This window comes from Grammomys surdaster, unplaced genomic scaffold (assembly GCF_004785775.1).
Source record: "Grammomys surdaster isolate TR1022 unplaced genomic scaffold, NIH_TR_1.0 125973, whole genome shotgun sequence".
Lineage (NCBI taxonomy): Eukaryota > Metazoa > Chordata > Mammalia > Rodentia > Muridae > Grammomys > Grammomys surdaster.
In genome coordinates, this window is record NW_021620790.1 from 4,833,079 (window position 1) to 4,857,782 (window position 24,704).

Consider the following 24,704-nt stretch of genomic DNA (forward strand, 5'->3'; position numbering starts at 1 on the left):
TCAGTCAGTCAGTCAGTCAGTCAGTCTCTCTCTCTCTCTCTCTCTCTCTCTCTCTCTCTCTCTCCCTCCCTCTCTCTCTCTCTGTCTCTCTCTCTTTGTATGTTGGTGTATGTGGGGTGTGGATGTGTGTGTATACACATGCATATATTTGAGGTTACATACACATGCATGCAGGTGTTCTTCCTCAGGAGATGTCTTCCTTAATTTTCTTTAAACTGTTCTTCTGCTGATCATGAATTTGCTGGTTTGTTTGTTGGTTAGTGAGGTAGCCTGAGAGATCTGCCTGTCTCTGCCATCTCAGCACTGGTGCTATCAGTATGTGCTACAACACCCAATAGTTCTACACAGGATCTGGGGACTGGACTTAAGTCCTCAAGCAAGCTGAAAATATCTTACTGACTGAGCAATATCCCCAGGTCTTAAAAATCCCCTTTGCAGTTGTTTTTGTTTATGATGCCCTCATCTTAGAATTGAATTATCACTACAGTGTTTAGTGAGTTTGATAATCTATATATGTGTACATTATGAATTCTGACCAAGTGGTCTTTTAAAAATTCAAATATATTGAGGCCACTTTTTTCCCCTCAGTTCTCGACTGTTTCTGGTTCAATCTCAAAGTCTCCCCCTTCCAAAATTCTTCCTTTCATATGAATTCTAGGTTTTTATCCTTCATATACTCATTTGTACCTGCATTGAGTCATGTCTATAGTTGTGTCACTGATGGGCATCCTATTTTGTTTACTTTGATGTCTTTGTACCTATCCCTGATTTTCCTTAAAGCCTCCTTTCCTGCCTACCTCCATTTCTTGCAAGAACACTTTTATATAAGTCTTATTTTCCCAAGAGTTGTCTCTCCTTCTCGTCCAGCAAAGGATTCATTGGGTGCCCTCCAAAGGCACATGGATAGCAATCCATTATACAAATGGACTGTCCAAGTTAGCTTCCTTCTTTGTGAAGATACTCATTACAAAAGTCACCACCACTAACTCGGCCCCTGAGAGACCTCAAACAATGTGTAGGATAAATATGCTATTCTTAGAGCAACTGTACTTGTAAAATTTTAATAGCACCAGGTAACAGCAGGATATTTTCAAGTGAACGATCCTATTTACAAGCATGTGATACCATTCCATCTTTGTCTTGTAGTTCACTAAAGTACAAGACTGAAGAAAAGACATTCAACAAGGGACAACCTTAATTCATGATATGGATCAAAATAAATTAGAGTACAACTTCTAAAGTTTACAATCAATAATCAAAATGTATTACCAGCATTCTCTTGCTGTTAAGTTTGATGGATATTTATCTTCTCAGTGTACATTAAAGGTTCATGGGGAGAAATGCTGTAAACAAGGAAAGTCTGGGATAGGGATAAGTTGGGAAAGTGCCTGCTATGCAAGTATGAGATCCTGAATTCAGATTCCTAAAACACACATAAAACCACTTAAACTAGTAGAAGCAAGGGTCTTTAAGTAAAACTGTTGTAAGATAGGAGTTGAACAGAGAAGAATTCCTGGAGTCTCACAAGCCTGTTTACCCAGTAAATGCACCACAGAAGACTCAATCGACCCTATGAATATGAATTATAAGGACCCATAACTGAGGATATCCTCTGAATTTTGAAGTTTGTGAGGTATGTATGAAGCCTGCACACACAAATATATCACCATATACACACATACATAGGTATGGAAAAAATTTTAAAGATTGAAGCAATTTAAAATACATAAAATATACTACATTATAGGGGGAAAAAAGAGAAATGAATGTGGCTCCTTATGGTAAATTGTTCGTATGTGTGTGTTTGCATTCCCCGTTCAGGAAGGAACTCAAAAAATGTAAAGGAGACCAAATTAGACCTTCAAATAATTCATTGAAAGGAATGCAGTGTATTAAGACTCAAAGAAACAGCACAAAGCATTCCTCTCTGAAAGTCCAGACTCCCAGCTCTCCTAGCAATAACTACATAAGCCTCCATGTCCTGGAACATAGGCCGTTGACACTTGTCAGTCTTCTCAGTAAATTGTCAATGAAAGTCTAAATCCTTGCAAGGTGTAAGATAAATTAGCACTTCACCAAATGTACTGAACACAAGGTGCTCATTTTTGTAGCTGAAATATTTTTTGATGAAGTAAAAATCCCCCAGTAATCTCTCCCCAGCCTTAAATAACAGCTAATGTTTGTGCTCAAAGTTTAATTATGTTGGTTGCCCCTTTTGTATAAATTTATTTAGTCTGGAATATCATTTCATCCCAAACGCTGGATCTTTGATCCTGGCAGAAGGAACAAAGGCAATAAATCAAGGACAGAGTGAGAAAGAATACAAAAGAGGGTATTGTAAACTTATTTCCCCTGAGCAGGATGGCTTTCTCTTCATGCCTGAAGGTATACTGCATTGGGCAATTTTATTGCTAAGTGCTTATGTTGTAATGATATTGACTTACAGCCACACTGCATCTTGGTTGGCAATGTTCCAAGTGTTTTGGATGCATGTATGAAAAATGCATGCTTAAAAATACCATTCCTAAATGTCCTTATCTGCCATCAATGGGAGGAGAGGCCTTTGGTCCCCAGTGTAGGAAAGTGCCAGGACTGTGAGGTTGGAATGAGTGGGTGGATGGGGGTTCACCTTCATAGAACCAGGAGAAGGGGGTGGAATGATGGGTTTCAGGAGGAGAAATAAGGAAGGGGACGACAATTGAAATGTAAATAAATAAAATATCAAATAAAAAAGATAGCATCCCTAAATATCTGAAGCCCCATCCTACTTTCATTTCTATTATCTCCTCCTCTGTGAGTAAAGTCCTAAGGTGCCTAACCTTATTTTCTTCAACTGCTTTTCTATTTTTTTGTATGATTAAGAAACAAATAGCTCCCAAGAGTATGGGGACAGAAGAAGGTTAAGATTACCAAACCATGACCTGTGATTGGCATGGTTTATTTTTGGCAAGTTGGTTACTCTGGAGAAAGTATTATTTAGAAAGATTGTTAATCAATAATAGATGGCAATCTCAAGGAAACTATATGACTTGCTCTTAATTCATCTTCCTATTTACATATACTCTAGTACTTTCCAACATCACTCATAGTTAGGTGAAGGCAAAGGAATAAGAAATCTTTGATGAGGGTCTCCAAACTCTCTAGTACCCCTTCTGTTAGGAAGTGTCAGTAGTAATATTACCATTGATCATGGACCTAGTTGTAAGACTAGATTGTCCTGCTGTAATAGCCATGGATATAGGGGTGATTCTAAGATGTCATCTTTCTATAATAATAGTAAAAAGTGCCACACAACAAGTACTCACTCTTGATTGGCAACTTGATGGAAACAGATTTCTAGACATATATGTCCTAAACTCTTTACGCTTGGTTAAAGATTTGGACAGACTCATCCCAAATGTGGCACTGCTCATGTCATTTCTGTACAAAAAAAAGATTGTAAACTGAACAAAAGCATCCAGCTATTTCTGCTTTTTGACTGAGGATGTAACCATGAGCAACATTAGTGCAATGAATATTCTATTATGATGGATGTACTTTTTACCTGTGAGCCCAAATAAATCTATCGTAAGTTGGTTGGGTCAGATAATTTGTATCTTGAGTGAAGAAGTTTATTAATGATATGTCTAACCAGAATTTACCTGGGTTTGTGGATGTTATATGAGTAAAAATTTAGGCATTATCTGGTCTTTGGACACAAGGAATCCTGGGTTAAGAATGTTATCTCCAAACTCTCTTAGGTTGTTGGCAGAACTCTTGTTCCTTGGTCTTAAAACTTGTATCCCTTGTAAGCAGAAGGAGTGTAAGAGACAGGGGTGATGTTTGATTCCAAAGAAACAGTGTCTTTGAGACATACCAAGACCAATGCACATATCTACATGTACTTATGTCTCAGAGAATGCCACCTGGTTCTCAGCTAGAATCATCTACGAACTAACATTCATGGTACTAGATGGTATTCAGCATGTTACTGGAAGATAATGATATCATCAATTTCTTCTTACAGAGAGTGTGATAGCATGTATGATACCTACACATGTTCAAAACAGACCAAAGCCCAGTAGTGAGAAAGGAAATTAGACATCAAGCTGACATTTGTCAGCCCTAAAACTAAGAAGCTATTCACAATTGAAACATCGTAGGAAAAGGAAAAACAGTTTTTCTCCAAGGGAATGCCACTGGGTATATCAACCACATTTCAGGGCAGAATCAATGATCACTTTAGTTCCCCAAGACAAAACTGACTCCATCATGTATGTGGGTGTGTGTTTTATGTGCTTTTGAATTTATTAAGTTTAGATTTTTATCTTTATTTTCTTCTTTTTCATCTTTTCTGGTTTTAGTTTTTATTTTTGTTTATTCCTTTATGATAGAGAAAGAAACAATGGAGAGAGAGAATGAGGAGGGCAATAATTTGAAAAAATAGAGAGGTTGAGAGGATTTGTAAACATTTCTGGGAGGATAAGAATAATAAAAATCTAATATATATGAAAAAATTTTAAGCAGAAAAATTTCACTTCCCTTTGGGAGTTTGTGTTCTCTGTGAGTCATGGGCATGAGTGCTACCCTCAAATTGCTTACACATTGCTTCTCTGTTATTAAAGCTAGATGTTCTTATGTATTTCATTTAAGCAGCTAAAATATGTGCCCCATATTTGTGAAAAATTAAATCAACAAATCTCCCAATGTTAAAAGAAGATACCCATTAAAATGTCACATTCTCCCATTGTTGGTGGGACTGCAAGATGGTGCAACCACTTTGGAAATCTATGTGGCGGTTGTTCAGAATATTGGACATAGCATTACCTGAGGATCCAGCTATACCACTCCTAGGCATATACCCAGAAGATGCTCAAACATATAACAAGGACATATGCTCAACTATGTTCATAGCAGCCTTATTTATAATAGCCAGGAGGTGGAAAGAACCCAGATGTTCTTCAACTGAGGAATGGATTCAAAAAAATGTGGTATATTTACATAATGGAGTATTACTCAGCAATTAAAAACAATGAATTTGAGAGTTTCCTAGGTAAATGGATGGAACTAGAAATTATCATCCTGAGTGAAGTAAGCCAATCACAAAAGAACACACAAGGTATTCACTCACTGATTATTGGATATTAGCCCAGAACCTTGAAATGCCCAAGATGCAACTCACAGGCCACATGAAGCTCAAAAAGAAGGAAGACCAAGTGGGGGTGATTTGGTCCTTCTTAGATGGAGCAACAAAATACTCAAGGGAACAAATATGGAGACAAAGTGAGGGACAGAAACTGAAGGAGGGGCCATCTGAAGACCTTTCCACCTGAGTATCCATCCCATGTGCAGTCACCAAAGGTAGATGCTGATGTGGAAGTCAGGAAGTGCATGCTGATAAGAGCCTGATATGGATGTCCCCTCAGAGGCCTTCAAGAGTCTGACATATTCAGAGGCAGATGCTCACAAATAGCCATTGAACTGATAATGGGGTTCTCAATGGAGGAGTTAGAGTAAAGACTAAAGGAGCTGAAAGGGTTTGTGACACCATGAGGAGAGCAACAATACCAACCAACCACAGCTCCCAGGGTCTAAACCACCAACCTGGGAGCACTTAGGGAGGGGTCCAGGGCTTCAGCTGAATAAGTAAGAGTGGAGGGCCCTGCTGGGCATAGGTGGAAGATGAGATCCTTGATCTTATGAAGGCTGGACACCCCAGGGGGTGGGAATTTTGAGGGTGGGGGAAGTGGGAGTGGGGGCGTAGGTAGGGGTTACATCCACAGAGAAGAAGGAGGAGGGGTAAGGGGATAGAGGGTTCTTGGGCGGGTGGGGGATTGGGTAAGGGGACAACATATGAAATGTAAATAAAACATCCAATAAAAAATTTAAAAAAAAGTCACATTCTCCAAAATTCAAATTATTATAAATTTTAAAATCTTCCTAAGTCAGGCTTTGCTATTTTAAGATAAATGAGTTGTTAACCTAGAATATTAGTGACAATAGGGTATTAGCAGGAAAGTGGGTTTCTTTGCTCTTCTATCCTCTGATCTGGATGCATCCATCTGTGAAAGTGTTTGGCCATCTTACCAAGAACACAAGTTCCTTTTCTAATATAACTATATAGTATGTAACAGAGAAAATCCAAACAGTACAAAACAAAACAAAATGAATTTCTGCATCACACGGGCTGGCCTTGACAGTGTATCAGTTCTTCCATTGGATTGTGTTTACAGGTATAAAATCTGAAGAGGGTAGGAAGATATGAATTCCTTGCCTCAGGTTGATTGAGCACAGATTTTACTGGGAACAAGCATCTATCTGTCTATGTTGGATTAAAGATGTGGAGCTTCTAGAAGACACTAAAAAAAATTATTAGAGGGTTGATAAGTTTATTAGAAGAATTACTAATGCCGTGAGCAGACAGACTAGAAGGTACTATCATGGAAGGACTCTCTGGTAATGGTTCTGAAGAAGGGAATCAGAGCCTATGTCTGTTGAAGTCTGATCAAATAGCTTTCTGAGGATGGACTTGGGAGTTCATAGCACAAGTGTGCTGCATTGAGGTCTCTGATTGTAGGTATGTGACAGGGAATGGGGGTGGAACAAAATGTACTAGTTTGATGTAAACTCACATCCCATGTGCCCTATCTGGAATTGGGTTTGTCTGTTTGATAAACTCACCTCCCAGATGTGTTATCCTAGCACTAGCATTTTATATAAGCTAGATATTCACAGACCAAATTACAATAAGGTTTTTTTATTGGTATCTATTAAAGGGGGAAGGCTACTGTTCGACTCTGAAATTAAAACATTACAGTTTGCATATTCTAACTCCCACAATGTACATAGATTGGATTCACATAATCGTTGGATGTTCATATTTCCTACTACCAAATTTTTCTTACCCACTAATAAGCTAATAAGAGTTTCTCAACAAACTGAGGTTCATTTGGAATTTTAATTAAGTATCTACAAAGTTGAGTGATACTTTTTTCTTTGTTTATACATTCATTGAGAATCTCATGCTTGTTTAATGTATTTTAATTTCATCAATGCTTGAATCTCCCTCCACTCCTACCAGGCCTCTCTCTGCCATGTCCTTCTCATGACTTTATTACATTTTTCCATAGTTCACTGAGTCTTACAAATGTTGCCATTATGTGTATGGGTATGGGGCTGTTGCATGGACAACCTTGTGGGAGCTTGTTTATTAAAAAATATAAAACAATACAAGCAACAATAAAAAACTAGCTTGGCCTGCCCTAACCACCTTCAGTAGCTAATGGACTTCAGCCTCACTCCCTTCTGTACTGGACTTGTACTCTATTATATGTAGGTCTTATGCTAGCAGCCACAGCTGATATGAGTTAATTGGTACATTACCATCATTCTTTCCCTTTTTATAATGGCATGATTGCTACAGGGATAGCCAACTGATGTATTTATTTATTTATTTTTATGTTTTGTATTAAATGCTCATGCTGTTACTTGGCCAATGATACTTGATAAGCAATACCATAGATCATAGGGGAGAGTAACTACCATCATCTTGGCAAGTGAAAATTCTGTCTAACGTCCTATGCAATTTCTTATCTCTATAGTCATAGATCAGTGTGTTTCATCAGAAAAGGATTGTTTTGCAGTTGATAGTAACTAATACAATACCCATTGCTGGTCAGATTTCATAAAATAAATAACTGCAATGGTTACCATTGTATGTGACATTTATATTACACCCCTCTCAACATGGATCAAGGAACATTACATAGAAACTCTTAAGTTTTTTTAAATTTTAAATATTTAGTATACATGCATGACTATATGTGGTCATGTTCATATAATTTAGGTACCCAGAGGGGTTAGAGGCATCAGATCCCTTGGAATTGCAGTTGTAGGTACTTGTGAGCTGCTAGACATGGGTGATAGGACTAAGTTGGATCTTCTGAAAAGATAGCGTGTACTCTTTACCACAGAGCAATCTTTCCAACCATGCATAGTTTTCAAAAAACTATTACATCAAAACAATAAACATGACTGCTATTGATGGATAACTACCTATAGGAAAATAGCATTCAGTTTCCATAGGGAATAGACATTCCTCAGCCTAAACTATCAAAAAGTAGTACCTGATAAGCTAAGGTTTCTTTAAATAATTTTATCCTCTCACTTAAATACTAAACTTAATAAAAAGGACTGGATATTTCAAAATAGAAGGGTATGAGAGCAAAATGGTACAGTATGATGACACATTACAATCGTGTTATTTTAAACAGCACCTCACACAGACTCTTACTGCCCATTAATCTAAGGAAATATGTCCTGGGTTTAGGCTTCCACATCTCTTCTATGAAAGGCTGATATGGTGATGATTGTCCAGAACTTAAAAATCTTCAATGGATTGAAAACAGAATGAAACCTAGTAATAATGAATGGTAGGAAGCACAGTTTCTGCCCAACAAAACTCATACATGATGTCCCCACAGCTCAGTGAATAAATTACATTCTATGCAAGTGTAAAGAATGTGGCCCATATCACTAAAGCCCAGGAAAAATACTGCCTGTGCATGATGGCCTGTGTATGAAGGCAGATATAGAGTAACCCAAAGTGAACTGGTTAGTGAAACTAAGAATAACACTTTCATTGTATTTAGTTGAGTTCAGATACCCTTCCTCAATAAACAAGGTAGATATCAGTGAAGGGAGACTCCTTTCTTCACCAAGGGTCTCCACACATGTACACACACACACACACACACGCACACGCACACGCACACGCACACGCACATGCACACGCACACGCACACACACACACACACACACACATGAGCACTGTAAAACTTCCTGTTATTTCCCAATAAAAAGAATACCTAGAGAGGTTGGAAATAAGTCTCACTAGTTAAACCCAATTGTTGTCCTCACAGATGACAGGAGTTCAATCACTGGCACCTCTACCATAGCTTAAAACAAACTGTAAATCTAAAAACATGAGTTGAGATCCAACCCTCTCTTCTGGCATACCCTTCTACCAGCACACATATGTTACATTTTCAGACAGACACATCTACACATTACAAAAAAGTAGAAAGAAAATGTACTTCTTTCACAAACAGTTTGCTTAACCAATCCAGCACTTTATTAGGGGAGGATCTAAGAGTTTAGCACTACTATTATACTTCCACGAATACAGCAAATCTGACAATGCTTATGAGTTATATTTATGAGAGGATTGATAAGCACAGGACACACAGGTTTAGAGGAGGTTAAGAACCAGCCTTTCCTTTGAGGTTTATTCTTGTAAAGCTACCTGAGGTAGTAGAACTTCTGAGGGAGGAAATAATAAGCTCTTCTTGCTATTGATCTTGCTCAGAGCCATTCATTATGGTTTTATGTGCTGCCATGTTTAGTGTGACTATGATCTTCCAAAGTTCACTTATGCACAACACTTTGTCTCGATGAATCAGTAAAACATGCTCCACCTTTGTACATTTCTTCATGTAAATATCATGTTCATCATTAAATGCAAAATGAGGATTGAGAGTTTAGAGATTTCAAGTTGTTGTTCTGGAGTGTGTGTGTGTCAGTGTACATATATGGAGGACGGTAGACCTTAAATTTGGTTTCTCAGGAACCATGCATCTTGACTTATGAGATAAGATCTCTCACTGTCCTAGAACTTAACTAGTCAGCTAGACTACCTAAATGACCAGTTATCACAAGGATTCATCATGCTCTGCTCTCCAAGTGCTAGGATTATAACTGCCAACTCCACATGAGGTTCCTCATGCTTGCATGGCTAAACCTCTACAAGCCTCTCTGTCGCTGCAGCCTTAGAAACATCTGATTTCTAGTTGCACAGCTATTTACAGATCAGTGAATGTCTCTAACCAAAGAAGGAAATTGTCAGTGTTGATGCTTATATTATATTTAGGTATCTGCAGACTAGAGAATGGTAGAGGTAGACCTAGGGTTGATTGCTCTCATTTTAGCAATATTGAGAAGCCTAGTCTGATTCCATGACAGACTTCAAATTGACCATTCAGGAGACTATGCCTAAGTATTGGGCAAGTCTATACAAGCCCATGCTACTCAGTTACTAGGAAAAAAAATCCAGGCTTCAGATAGAAGCTCCTGCCATCTGACCTGAGGCAAGAAAAATGGGTCAGCAACAGCTTTCAGCCCCACACCCTGATATTGGTTCTAGAATACCTAGAGATAGAGTAAAATAAAGCCTACCTACCCTGGGAATTCTCTAATGCACTTTAAATCAGGCCTGCATGCTCACTTGGTTCTCTCTCTTTGTTGGTAATGGCAGACCCCAGCATGCTGAACTTCTGCAAAATAAATCTGTCTTTGTGTTTCCATATTATTTGACTCTAGATTATCATTCTTCTGAGAATCAAGTTAAAATCACGTTCAGGTCAACTCAAAGAAAGGCTGCATTGATATCTGCCTGGATTTGAGTGGGTTGCCCATTTGCTCCCAGAACCAATTTCCAGGCTTCCCTGATTCATTCTCTCTCTCTCTCTCTCTCTCTCTCTCTCTCTCTCTCTCTCTCTGTCTCTCTCTCTCTCTCTCCTCCTCCTCCTCCTCCTCCTCCTCCTCCTCCTCCTCCTCTCCTCTCCTCTCCTCTCCTCTCCTCTCCTCTCCTCTCCTCTCCACTCTTCTCCTCTCCTCTGTTGTAAAGAGGATCTGGAACAGTTGCTGACAGTTGTCCCAGATGGGCTGGTAGGTGAGCATGACTGAATCCAGAAGACCTGTGAGAGCTGATGATCTTTCTAAAAATGGGGAGTTCTGCACCATCCAATTGTAAAGATCATTACTGGCAAAATGACACATATGTCAGGAACTGTGCCCTCTGAGCATTCGGGGCTTGTATAGCCTGGAAGGGTAAGGAATAGTAGAGTTTGCCTTCTGTGCAGTATAGGCCAGAGTGCGAGGTGGACACTAGTAGAGTTAGAAGAGTCAGGGGGAGTCAGGGAATGTTCCTGCCTCCATCTGTGATGGCTGGGTGTGGGCAGCAGGAGCAGGGACAGGAGCAGGAACATAAGGAGGGAGTCAGAAATCCTCCTTGAGAGCAGAAAGGAGCAAGGCAGGGGCCTTGGGCTGACCCTCCTTTAGAGGTAGGATGAACTGGGTCCAAATGCACTTATTTCAAGTAGCCCCAGGCCTCATAAACTAAATCTTTGCCCTATAAATAATGGGGAAGTGGAAAGTCCCATCCTCGGGTCATTCATTCCTGCAAAAGATGGTTAGTTTGTAGAGGAACAACCAGAAAAAGTCTTCTGCAATTTGACAAAAGTCCTTAAAGTGATTCAGGACCATGGCCAGTGGTTTTCTTTGTGTCTGTTCCACCCTAGGAGTAAAAGAAAAAAAATGTAGGAGAGAACAAAAAGCACAGACAGAGTACACATAGACAGACATAGAAGGAAATTCCCGTGAAAACAAAAGCAAACTGATAGGTTGTCAGAGATGGCCTTTCTCCCTGTACATGGTAGGTCCATAGACGAACAGCCAGTTCAGAATCCAGATGAGAACTAGCAAGTTCTCAAATGTTTAGTAAGGAATCCCGAGCATCCTCCATTGCCCCTGGCTGGGTGACAAAATGTGTCTGCTTTGTCCCTCTCCACCTCCAACTTAAACCAGGAACAGAATTAAACCAGAAACACAGATATGGATGGGACAAAAGACATGTATCCAGATTTACATATTGGAATAACACTGCACTACTTGGGTCAGCGGGTCTCCAGAGAATCCTACGATGAGCCCCCAAATGTAAAGAGCCATGAATCTCTGAAGAATGATACCCTTGAATAGCATGGAAATGCAAAGAGAGTTTTATTCTCCTGAAGTCCAGCATGCTGGGGTTTGCCATTACCAACATAAAGAGACAACCAAGTGAGATTGAAACTTTGATTTAATGCACATTGGAATTCTAGGGTAGATGGGCTTTAGCTTACTCTATCTCCAGACATTCGAGAACAAGTACCTGGGCATGAAGGCTGGAGCCTGGGTTTTTTCTATTATTAATTGTCTTGCCTGGGCTTACCTGGACTTGCTCAGTTCTTAGGCCTAGTCTCCTTAACAGCCAGTTTGAAGTCTGTCATGAAATCAGTCTAGCCTTCTCACTGGTATAGTATACTCATCATGATAATCAAATCCTTCCTTTCTGTTCTCAATTATTACAGAATTGTTTCCCCTTCAATGTACAGGAGTGCCACTGAGATAAATTGTGGATGTGTGCTGTGGTCTCTGAAGTTTTGAGTAGCTTACAATGTGTTATACCTGTGAGTGGTTTGTATTGTCATCTTGAATAGTCTGCAAATGAATTCACCCTAAGCTATTCAAAACTATGCCATGAGTTGTTTTAAAATCAGTTAAATATCTTAGGTGAATGTCTAAATATAAATACAATCTTTTCAGAAGTGGCTATAATCCCCATTTAAGTATTACTGTCTATGCACACAGGTTTGGTTTGTGTTCTAGCTTCACTAGACTTCAAGCACTTTATAAATCTTAATTGAAAACATTAAATAATATATTGGACTTCTAAGTCATGCTCCACTTATGACTTAAGTGTTTGTGTTTCTAATCATCTTAAAAATAACAGCACTACCACTACCAAAGTGTAAGAGTAAGCACATCTATACTTTCTGTGAAAGAGGATTACAAACAATCTTCAGGTATATTTAAATAAAGTGAACATGGATATAGGAGAAAATAGTTGGATAAACTGTGCATGTAAGATCATGGGAGTGACAGAAGTAGCCTTTAGTACGAAAACCATCATCCGGTATTAAATTTAGCCATTATATATTGTGTTAATCAGGCATGATGATGAATGAGGAGAGACGGTTTAAAGCATAGTCAATGAATTTACAATTGGGAGCTAATGAGTTACTTGGGAAATACCTCAGTTACTGATTGCCAAGTGTGGCTGAAATCCTTGGGCTCCCTTCTAGCATAAAGAGTATTATTTTTAGATGAAATGAATGCAGAAAGGATGCTGTCTGTATCACAGCTTGCTCTATTTTCTTTTCTTTTCTTCTTCTTTTTTTTGACCCTTCCTTACCCTGAATAAAGGGGTAGAGGAGATAAGGGATAAAGTTTCTTCTTTGGTTGTCATGGAACTCAAGTATAAGTGAGAGACAATTCACCAAATATGTTTTTGAATCGTATATTTTTTTTCTCCTTAAAGCATAAATGAAAAAAATCCATTGCTTTCTTTATATATAAACCCACCACTCCAGTATTTCATCTGCTTTTAAAGTTTCTTATCACGACACAGAGATCTAAATTTGATATGAAGAGCAGGTCTTTGAAAGTTCTCCTAGGCTGCTAACTACCCAGCAAACTGTGCATACTCAGTTGACAGCAGTTGCTAATGAGACATCTCCTGGCAGTCATCTCTGTGTTCAGCACTGCACTTATTCCTTTTGTAGATCCCTGTGGTGTGAAATGAGCCCTTAAATATGATGAGGAGTTAACAGAGATCTGTTCAGAATCATTTTAACAGTGACAAGAATAATGACACAAAGGAACATCATCTAGTTTGATGATGGTAGGATTTAAGAAGTTGGTAAGGGATGCGATGTGATGATAGTAATGAATTCAGTCCAGTGTTTATTCTGATCCCTTATTCAGTTCTTGAGAATGTAGCTTCCCAAAGACTAACAACAATCAAAATGTTAATTACAATGCAACTTAACATTTCTAGTGTTATGTTCTAGATACTCGAAGTATTTCAGATAGCTTCATTCTCCACAATTTTTGAAGGAGATATTCATTTTTCATTCAGCCTGTAATATTAACTAGAATGTTTGTCTGATTTACAAGGACCATCTAGACAATATCTTAAGGCCCTGGAATCTAATACAAACTGATTATCTGAAGCCATTCCTCTTATTTCTGGCCTCTCACAAAAATCCATGTTGATGAATTGGTGTTCTGGCTCAAGATTTGAATGGGATCAACATGCCATGGAGCTCTATGGTGATTCTGTTATTAAAGAAGTATGGGATGTCTTTTGGAAGAACATGGTAGTTTCTGCAAAGATGAGCTTCCTTTTTTCCCATATGCTGTCTTCCCTGATTTTGACCTATTACTCATATTTTACCCTTGTCCCATCTACCTAGATTGAAGAATTGATTATGAATTTTTCTAAAAATTAATCTTAGACTATCACCTGGTGTACAGTGTCTCCTATAGGTTTATGTGTGAGGACGCTTAATATTATTATCATGCAGTTTGTGAAGTCACAGAACCTTTGGGAGGTAGGGCTTAGGTCTACAGAGGAATTCCTTGAGGATTACCTCCTAACTTTAATGCAAGCCTGATTTTTTCTTCCCAATATATAAAGATGTGATCAGTTTCTGTTTCTTGTTTCAGTTACTATAGATGGAGCTTCTCCTCTGACTCTGAGTCCCTATCGTGAGAGGCTGTAGAGCTGTGCAACTTGCCCAGTTATTATGATTTCCCTACCTCAATGAGCTATAGAAATGTGGAACTACTATATATTTTGTGTTTCCCCTACCTGAGGAACTTCAGGGTTCTGATTTTTCACTTCATGCTGTGTGTGAGAACTGTATGTCTTGGTTTTTATTTACTTTTACTATTTTATGGTAGCTTAAATTTAAGAGATTACCTTGAGTCTTAGTAGAGAATTTTGAGTTTTCACAATATTTGAACTCTTAAGATTTTATTGGGACTTTTAAAGTTACACTATGCATATTTTACATAGTGAGGTAATCATCAACCTATGGGTTTAGAGGGTAAGTTTTTTAACATGAATCTCAAATGCCACCAATAGGCTCATGTGTTTGAATGCTTAGAAGCAGGGTGATATTTTGGAAGGTTATGAAAACTTTACTATTGTGAGCCCAAATGGGAGATGTAGACAGAAAGGAAGGACCTTATGAGTAGGAGCCTGTTAGTGCTTCTACTCTGATCTGTGCTCCATGACATACTAAGCTATAAAAAGCTGCTACCTCACAGTTCTGCCGCTAAAGGTGGAATAACTCGAGTTGCCAGGCCTTTCTATATATGACAAAATATTTTCCATATAGCCAGAATAATCCTCTAAATTGAGACCCCAGAATATGGAGTTGTACTAACAACATTAAAGATGCATCTCCCCAACTTAATACTAGTAATATCCTCACAGATAGGCCCAGATATTTGATTGCTGGGTGATTTTAGATCTGATGAAGTTGATAATTACCACACTGGATATTAAGGAATACCTAGTTGGCATACTCTGTGGCAAATGATTAATCTGTGAAAATGTGGATTTCTGATAGATAAAATATAGGATTTCAGAAAAGTCTCCCTTAAAATAGAGCCAAGAGACAAACTCATACACAGTATGAGAATATGTTCAGGTACAGGGTATCATTATGTAACTGGTCCTTTGCATTAGTAGCAAGCACAGACCTACTTAGCATTTCACTGACTCTAGATTTATCTCTAAATATAATAGTAACTATTGCAAATTAGTATAGCATCAAAGTTCTAATTCTAGAGAAAGCTAATTACTTTTTAAGATGGATTTAGAAAAGGAAGATTATGCCTCATGATAGAGATGAAACAGGCTCGATTAACCTCTCTCTATCTTAGGTGACCTAAAGAACTCTGCTATATCAGACAAATACAGATAACAACCTACATCACACATAATAGGCATCCTGTAAATCTCATTTTGTTGTTCTCTGAACATATATTTTAGATGGACTCAAGTCTGTGTTCCCATTTCCAAGGCAAAAAAAATAAAAACATCATAAATAAACAGGCTTCTAAACTCTGCACAGGTGAAATTGTAGAGTCTGGACTTGATGTGTCTTCCCCTTCCTTCCAACTCAAGAAGTGAGTAATGAATTGGTTCCATGGCAACAAGCAAGATAACAAGGCTATGGGATGTTGTGCATGTGGGAATTTATGTTATTTTCTATGTTAATGATTTCAGAATGTGGTTTAGGAAATCATCTCTAATTCACCACCATTTATATTTTCATTTATAAAAGTGCTTGAATCTAGCTCAAATTGCTTTGTCTTCTTCATATTTCTAAGAATACTCTTGTGGAACTCACAGGCACTGAGAAAATACAAGGCCCAAAGATATCAGTTTTATTCTGACTAAGCTACGCTTTTCACACTACTGAAGTGGTGAAATCATCTTAAACCCAGGATGTGTGTGTGTATGTGTGTGTGTGTGTGTGTGTGTGTGTGTGTGTGTGTAAGACAGATATTATTTCCTGTTATTCTTAGCAAGCACTTTAATCTACTGAGTTATCTCCTTAGCTCCCAGGAAAGCACAATACTCAATCCTTCTATGGTGAATAGTTTTGTGTCAACTTCATACAAACTAAAGTCTCTCCTCCCTCCCTGCCTCCCTACCTCTCTTTCCCTCTCTCTTCCTCCCTCCCTCTCTTCCTTCCTTCTTTTCCTCTTTCTTCATTCTTCTCTCTCTCTCTTCCTCCTTCTCTCCCTCCATCCTGTTTTGTTTAATTTTCCATCAGACTTTTAATGGGAAGATAAAACAGCAGTTCCCCATTCCTATGTGTAAGACTGCAGACAACTGATTAGAAAGGTCATTGTTGGTAAATCTCTGTTTAATGACACTGCATAGCTGTAGATGCAACATACTTTGCATTCAAAATCTTCAGAGATATAAACTGAGTTCAACAGTAGTGACCAAGACAGGAGTGAGACCCTTACATACTTCCCCTGCTTCAGGAAGGGCACAAAGTCAGGTGTGATCATGTTTCCAGATCCAAATTGCAAATTGGATGGTGTGTGTGTGTGTGTGTGTGTGTGTGTGTGTGTGTGTATTTACACCCATAGTCATACATGGAGAAGTCAGATACTTGATGTAACATTCTCTCACTTCCTACTGTAAGCCATCATTCACTGAATCAAAGAATGAATGGCCTTCCAGGATCCACATTTCTCTGTACATTCAATGTACTTGAATTATATGTAAGTATTGTCATATCCTGTTTTTACATGTGTGCAAACAATTCTGAATCAGGTCACGATGCTCGAAGAAGTGCTCTTACACACTGAGGTATCTTCCATAGTCCCTATTTCCCTATTTTTAAAAACTTGTCTTTCCTCTAGTAAATAATTTTAAATTTATCTCTTGCTTGTACAGTGTGTATATGTATATTTGTATATCTTTATGTGTTATGTGTGTATAGGTGTTTGCATGAATGGGCACATGTGTGTATATATGTGGAGGTCAAATGCAGAAGTCTAGGTCTTAGTCTGGCTTTCTACCTCCTTATTTTCTGCTATAATGTCTCTCATAAATTGAAACTCTGAATTAGTAGGCTGATTGTCCAGCTAACTCTGAGCATCAACATATTTTCACTTTATCTGACGCTGAGGTGGCAGATATGCACCATGTGCTTAGCTTTTAATTGATGTTGGGAATAAAAAACAATTCCTCATGCCTGGCCAGCAAGCACATTACCCCCTAAGTCTTTTCTCCTACCTCTTATTGCTAAATTTTTCATGGTCTTCCAGATGTCAAATTATAATTTTTCTCTTCTGAAACACTTTGTGATTTCATTGTTCAAACAGGATTAGATTGTTAACAAAACTAGCACCTTTGTAATACTTCTGTTGACCACTTTGTAATTGCTGCTGTGGTTATCCATTGCACTCACTCTGGTGTCTGGTTCTTATGAGTTGATACCTGTAACAGTGTGCATGCAGAAGGATGTGTACCTTGTGTGGAACATATTAATTGAAGTTCTGGACAAGCTGAACACTTTACAAGACACAACAGAGATATATAAAATCAGAGGGAGTTTATCATGCGGGAAGCAGTACATCTCAGCAGCATCGCACTGACCAGGCACGAAGCCTCAGATGGTCACTCAGTATGCCATCATTGTATCAGTATCTCCGACCTGAGAAACAGTCAAAGAGTTTTCAAAGACACATACGGGAGACATTACTGCCAGTTATTTTGAATTTTTCATTGTTGTTATGAAGATTATCTATAGTCAAAGAAATTGAATCACAAAGTATAGTATGAAATTCATAAAGCTGCTTCAATAGAACTTCTTGGAAAACTAATCACTGTACTGAGTTCTAGTGACTGTTGCCTTTAAATCACATAAATCATATACAAACATTGTAAACTTTTTCCTTTTAATTGAAGTAAATTCTTATTTTATCTCCAAGGAAAGACACATCTTCAGTAGTGCGATAGGATCTCTAAGCACATAAAGGATGACTATTTCTTATGAACCCAGTGTCTCTTGGACATGTGAGGACTGAGGTCAAAGCACAGATATGAAGCAGGGAGCTGGGTTAGATTTTATCACATTTGTTCTGGTTTTCGTTATGTTTCTGCGACAGAACACCCTGTCAAAAACGGATCTTGGTAGAGAAAGGCATTTATCCAACTTATAAATCTATATTGCAGCCCATAATTGCAGTGAAGTCACAGAGACTAGTGAGACAAATACCTATTCTCATTGTAGGTATAGTTAAGAGCAGAGAGAAAGAAATCTGTGCAGGCCTGCCTGTTTCATTGCTCCTTCTCTGTTTCCTCTCCTGTACAATTGGTTTAGGATACCCTGCCTCAGAAATATAGTCACTAAAAGTAAAATACAACATTCAAAAGTAAAGACTGTCCATCACATTTATGCCTACAGGCTAATATAATGTAGATAATTCTTCAATTAAGACTCTTTTTCCATGTAATTCAAATTGTGTTAAATTAACAGTTATATCCTGCTTGGTCCAGCCTAGGTGCATAAGGAGCAGTGAGACGCAGTTCATGCCCATGGAGCATCACCAGGCCATTGATCCCCTGTGTGGTGATGATTACTTTTGGCCTGAAACTGATCTGCTGTCTCTTTTATTTTACTTTCGATCTCTCTTTAGGTGTTCTTGAAAGCCTGGGCAGATAGCTTGATCAGTAAAATGCTTGCCATGCAAAGATAAATTTCCTGAGCATGGCTCGCCAGAGTTAATGAAAAAGCCAGGTCTGATGATCTGCAGTGTTTCCAGTGCCGAGAATATTGAGACTTGTGGACTTAGTGGGCTCTATTGCTAACCAGTCTTACCAGTCTGAGCTCTGAAGTCAACCAATGAGAGACCCTGCTTCAAAAATGTAGGTGAAGATGAACCACGGGATACACTCTGCTCATCTTTAGCCTGTACAGGTGCACAAGTGGATATGCACACTGGCATATGTGCATGCTATGTACACATACAAATCAAATACACAAAGACACACACCAAACGTAAGTTCTAACTTGTAGAGAATTTACAGATTACAGCCGTTAAAGCACAATGTATGTTAGAGTAAAGATGATAAGAGGTGTATGATCTTGGAAAATCCAGCTAGTTTCCCAAGATAAACAACTCTATTCAGAATACTGAAGGATGGGGAGAAAGGAGCATAATATAAAAACTTTTCCTATTGAAGGACCCTCTGCACAGAGAGGACTGGCTTTTTGGGGCTGCTGCATTCCAAAGGATGCCTATGATATTCCGAAGCAGCTAGATTGAATTTCTACACCATCTAACTTTAAGAATTATTAAATAAATATTTTAAGAGCTTTTCAACTCCTAACCTTTCTTTCTTTTTTTTTTTGATGTTTTCTTAAATCTATAAAATGAAGTTCTCAACTTCATTTTATAAATAAGATAAAATAAAGCAAAGAGCGTTCTAGATGAACATAAAAGCAGGAACTCAACCATTAAGAAATTTGTTTAGTAAGCTTTTTTCTTTTTAGGATGTGAATCCGTTTCCTTTGAAGAAGCATCCTCATTACTATGTTTAGTTCTAATTGTTGTTTTTTTTTTTAGTATAAATTTTGCACTATCATTTTCAATTAAAAGCTGTAACTATATTCATATATTCATTGTGTATTTCTGTATTTAGTGTACTATGTATTGTATATGGAAAACAACTTTTGAGAGTCCATTCTGTCCTTCTGTGTGGGATCTTTTTCTGTGCAGTCAAACAGATTTACCTGTTGAGACATCTTATCAGAATCCACTATTATTTTTAAATAGTAATACACACATGCACACACACACATGCACACACACTCACACACACAGGTGGGGGAGAGACAGAGACACACAGAGAGACAGAAAGACAGAGAGAGACAGTGACAGTGAGCGAGACAGTGATATATAGAGAGAGGGACATAGAGAGACAGCAAGTGGGAGAAGAATAAAGAAAAAGATTTGTCTCACTATTATAAAAAAAAAGAAAGAAAAAGAAGATAGATATAATTTGAGTGTTTCAACATTAAAAGGACCCAATAAAATTTTATGGGGTACTTGTAGAGGCCATAGTGCATTTTATTACAAATTTTTATTTCAGGAATATATTTGTAAAAGAGGTTATAACTACATCTCAAAAAAATCACTTTACTTTTATTTTCAGTTGTAAACAGCAAATTTCTGTACATATTTATGCAAAAAATGTGTTCTCTGAATGCACAGCACTGCTTATGTGTACTAGAGAGAAACATGAGACAACAGGGTTGATAAATGTAGTGTGATACATTGCTTTCAATCCACTTCTGGCCTGCCACTTGACCTATTCTTTAGATCATTGTATTGGTAATACATTCCCTGTGACAGTCTGCTACCTCTGGGACTATAAACCTAAAGTGTTTGCCATTGTGTAAGTTTGATGAAGAGTATGGAGGTAGATACCCCTAGGGAATAGAAAGACAGTGAATATTAACTTTCACAGGAGGATACAGAGAAAAGAAAAGGGGATTCAAGCACTATGACAATGAGTAAGAATATCAATTTTGAATACAATCATGATGTTTTCCTATGATGGATAGCAATGGGAAAACTGAGTGTGTTGAGGAAGGTCAAATAAATGTGAATATGTGAAGGATTGGATCACAATCATACTTTTTGGCCCAAATTTGAGTAAATGTGCTTTATTCCTTACTCTCCATCTTAGTGTGACACGGTACTATGTTCACAATGTTTTCTGCTCTCTTGTATACTCAAGATGAGTTTCTGATGTCTGGGGGAATTCTAACTGTACACTGCAGCTGACCTTACAAAGTGGGCATAGCATCATGTATTATGCACTTGGACCATGGATCAATCATCTCAGGCAGCCATGATGCAAAGCTGAAATGAGCATAATTCTGGGATAAGGAAGCCAGTATATGTGGGTCTTCTATGTCAGGTTTCCATATAGAGGAGCTTTCAAGTTAAAAATTAATGATATTTACACTATAGCAGCCATAATTATGTTTTTTATTTAATTTTTAAAATTTATTTATTAAATTTAATTTATTTATTTAATTTTTATTTATTATATAATTATGTAATTAGGCTGTAATGCTTTAATTTTCTGGATCTCTCAATTCTTTTCTTCCTCATCACACACAAAAGCAAGAAAGGAAAATACTTCATATAATTTCCCAGACTCTTTAAAATTCCCCTTAATTCCCATCCATTATGTAAGTACTGAAGTTGGGATACAGTGGACTTGTTTCCTGACCTTGTGGACAATGAAGAGTTGCTTGAAAAATACTCTCTTGGTAAAATTGAAATGTCATAAGGAGCCATGAAAGTTTAGATTGGTCACCTTGCCTTAAGTAGACCACACTTGAACTAGAGACATTACAGTTCAGTGTGTACAAACAGTAAGGCCTTGTCTCTCTCAGTCACAGAAAGAAGAAGATGATTGCTAGAAAACCATGTCATGGGAGTGACTATGTCACATGTCATGTTCATGTTCTCCCATTCCAGTTACAAAATAGGTCAATGGGTGTGCTTGTCAAAGTGTATCTCTTACTTCTACTTTCTTTCTCCTCCCTATCCACCATCCTTCCTTCCTTCCTTTCTTCATCTCTCTCCCCTTTCTCTTTCTTTGTAGTTGTTTTTCTGAGGGAGGGTCTCACTGTGTCTTCCAACTGGCTTGAAAACCCTGCAGTCTCAGCCTGCAAAGTACTGAAATTACAAATCTACACTATTGTGGTGATCTCAAACTGTAATTTTAATTCAAAGGGGAACATACACAAAACCACCACAATAATAACAACAAAAACAACAGCAGCAACAGCAGCACAGAGGTACACTCACTTTAATTAGTATCTATAATCAGAAGCTTGTATTTCAACTCTGATGAACATATGGATATTTTTTTAAATTGAATGCTGAGTCACTGAGACCTAGAAAACAGCCATCACCAATTTATGAAAAATTTAATCAGGTCTTTCTATGTTGTGTTTGCTATTCTTAATTCTAACCCTAATTTTTTTTCTTTCAAGGAAGTTTACAGATTCATTATCGACTAGGCAAGGGAGAAAGTCACATGTTCATCATCAGCGTAGAGAATCTGGCCAACAGAAGAGTGCACCAGGTGAAGATGAGACGAGATGGGTCAGAACTTTCCATTCAGGTACTTCACTTCTCACCTTTCCACACAGCCTACATGTCAAGGCTTCTTTATCAAATATGTCTAAGCTCAATGAAACCACATAGTACAAAGCAGATTTACCCCAGTCTCTGGTCTAATACTTAGCCAAGTTCTTCCTATCCCATTGGCATCACCAAAGAGCTACAAGTACAAATTCTAGAATTCCCTCACCAGAGCTATTCCATCAGAAACTTCTGGAGAAGAGAAAGCACTGGACATCCTAGTTTGGCTCAAGTTTAGTCAGCTGTTACCCAGAATGAGTAACAAGAATGATGCATGAAAATAGCAAAGAACATACAGAAGACTAGCAAGGCCTGTAGGGGAATTGGGCATAGGGTACAGGTGGGCATATAGGAAAGCACAGGTGATACAGAAGCCCTCATGAAGCCAAAGGTCTCTTCTACACATTACTACTCATTGCTACTTTCCTCCTAGTGAAAACTGGGTCTTGTGGACAAGGAAGAGCTACCTGGGCAGAAAAGAACAAGATTTTTAAAGGGTTTATATGTACACATGCAGAACTATTTGTGAAAACAATGTGGTAGGCTTCTGTGAAATATTAGTGATACTGAATAAAGATCCAACAACAGATCAGGATATATCTTATAAAGACTAGCAAAAGTCTATAATACTCCTCTCTGATCATAAATGAGAAGGTTAATCAGCTTATCAATTACGATTTGGCTTAGATAACTTTAATTCATTCATTCATTATCCTCCAAATTTGTCACAACAAATGCCCTCCTTTTTTCCTCTCTACCAACAAATGCAATGCATTCTTTCTCAGAATATGACTTTGCTCTCTTAATCTGTGAATTATATATCCTTTAGAAGAGGCATCACACATTCTCATTTGCCTGTCCCCCCTTACTTGGACCTGAGAGCTTGTGTGTGTTCTCTGTCTCTTGCATGGCTATGCTCAATAGTCCTGCCCTACTTGTTAGTCAGATCTCATGGTATTCTCACGCACATATCTCCAACTTCCTTCTGTCTTCTATCCTTTTTATCACCTTTCCAGTTCCACTAAATAGTTGCCTGATGCATAAAGTAATTATTGACTGCACCAAAAGCAAGCAAGTAAAGCAACCAACCACAATCTTTCTGGCTTAGAGAAAGAAATATATTTTTCATTATTTATTCAGACTGCTAGACTCTTGCCACTTTATTGTCTTGGAAAACTTGATATATGCTGATTTCCAATGGTGCATCTTCCATGTAAGTTACCATATTCATTGCTATGACAACATGCTTTGGAAAAAATTTAAAGGAATTCTTGGTTAGTGTTTAGGATCACAGGCCATCACTTCCACAGGAACTCAAGGCACCTGGTCACATTCCATTTTCAATCAAAAACAGAGAGAGAGAGAGAGAGAGAGAGAGAGAGAGAGAGAACAAGAGAGAGAGAGAAAGAGAGAGAGAGAGAGAGAGAGAGAGAGAGAGAGAGAGAGAGAGGAATGCTGGCAGTCAGCTCACTTTATTCCAGAACTTCAGCTTTTGGAATGGTGCTATACTCACTTGAGGTGAGCTTTTCACCTCAGCTAATCTAGTCTGGAAACTTTCCCACAGATATGATTAAAAGTTTGTTTCTGGTGATTCTAAATTCCATGTTGTTGACAATCAACATTAACTACTATAACCTCCTCCCCCTTTTCCCACCATGTTACACAAAAATTGTATTACTAAGATATACGTAAGTTTACTTTGCAGAAACACAGTGTTGGAGTGTTATGTGAATATTTCTGGGGAAGCATGAACAAATGTCTACTCACTCCATATAGGGATCAAACAGCAAATCAACATAAGGATTCCCCTAAGTCTAAACCATTAGTGAGCCAATGAGTTTCACTGAAATTACTAACAGGAATATGGATGAGAGGTTACAGGAGCAGAAATGACTTAAAGACAACTATGTCATCAAAATCCATTCAGGAATGGTTGGCAAATCACTAGAGTTATACACCTGCCATGCACTGTACAAGTTGTAGGGAGAGCAATAGGTAAGAAAGTGCTTCTTTTATGCAACTCATTTTGTGGAGATAAGTCCCTAGATCTAGTGTATCTGGCCAGTTTCAAGGATTTCCTGAAGACTTTAAATTATTTACTTACCAAGTTTAATGAGAGTCCCCAGTGTATGTAATATTTCACTTCCCCAAGTATAAACAACCATGCTTTCGCAGCAGGCAAAGGTTACCTAACATGACCAGTGAAGGAATAAAACCAGGCTCTGATTGGAGGGGCTGCAGCAAAACTGAGGCTGTGACAATTTTATTGACAACAATAAGATTATTTTATACCCTGATAA

At 38.1% G+C, this 24,704-nt stretch overlaps 1 protein-coding gene across 3 annotated transcripts in view; it reads left to right on the top strand.

Annotated features, from left to right (window-relative positions):
* Nucleotides 1–24,704, top strand: part of LOC114609465 (contactin-associated protein like 5-3-like) — a 565,569-nt gene that overhangs the window by 506,994 nt on the left and 33,871 nt on the right. For all 3 annotated transcript variants that reach the window (XM_028753829.1, XM_028753830.1, XM_028753831.1), the window contains one exon: nt 22,254–22,384. In XM_028753829.1, coding sequence (XP_028609662.1) covers nt 22,254–22,384 — 131 coding nt within the window. The remainder of the gene's footprint in view (nt 1–22,253; nt 22,385–24,704) is intronic.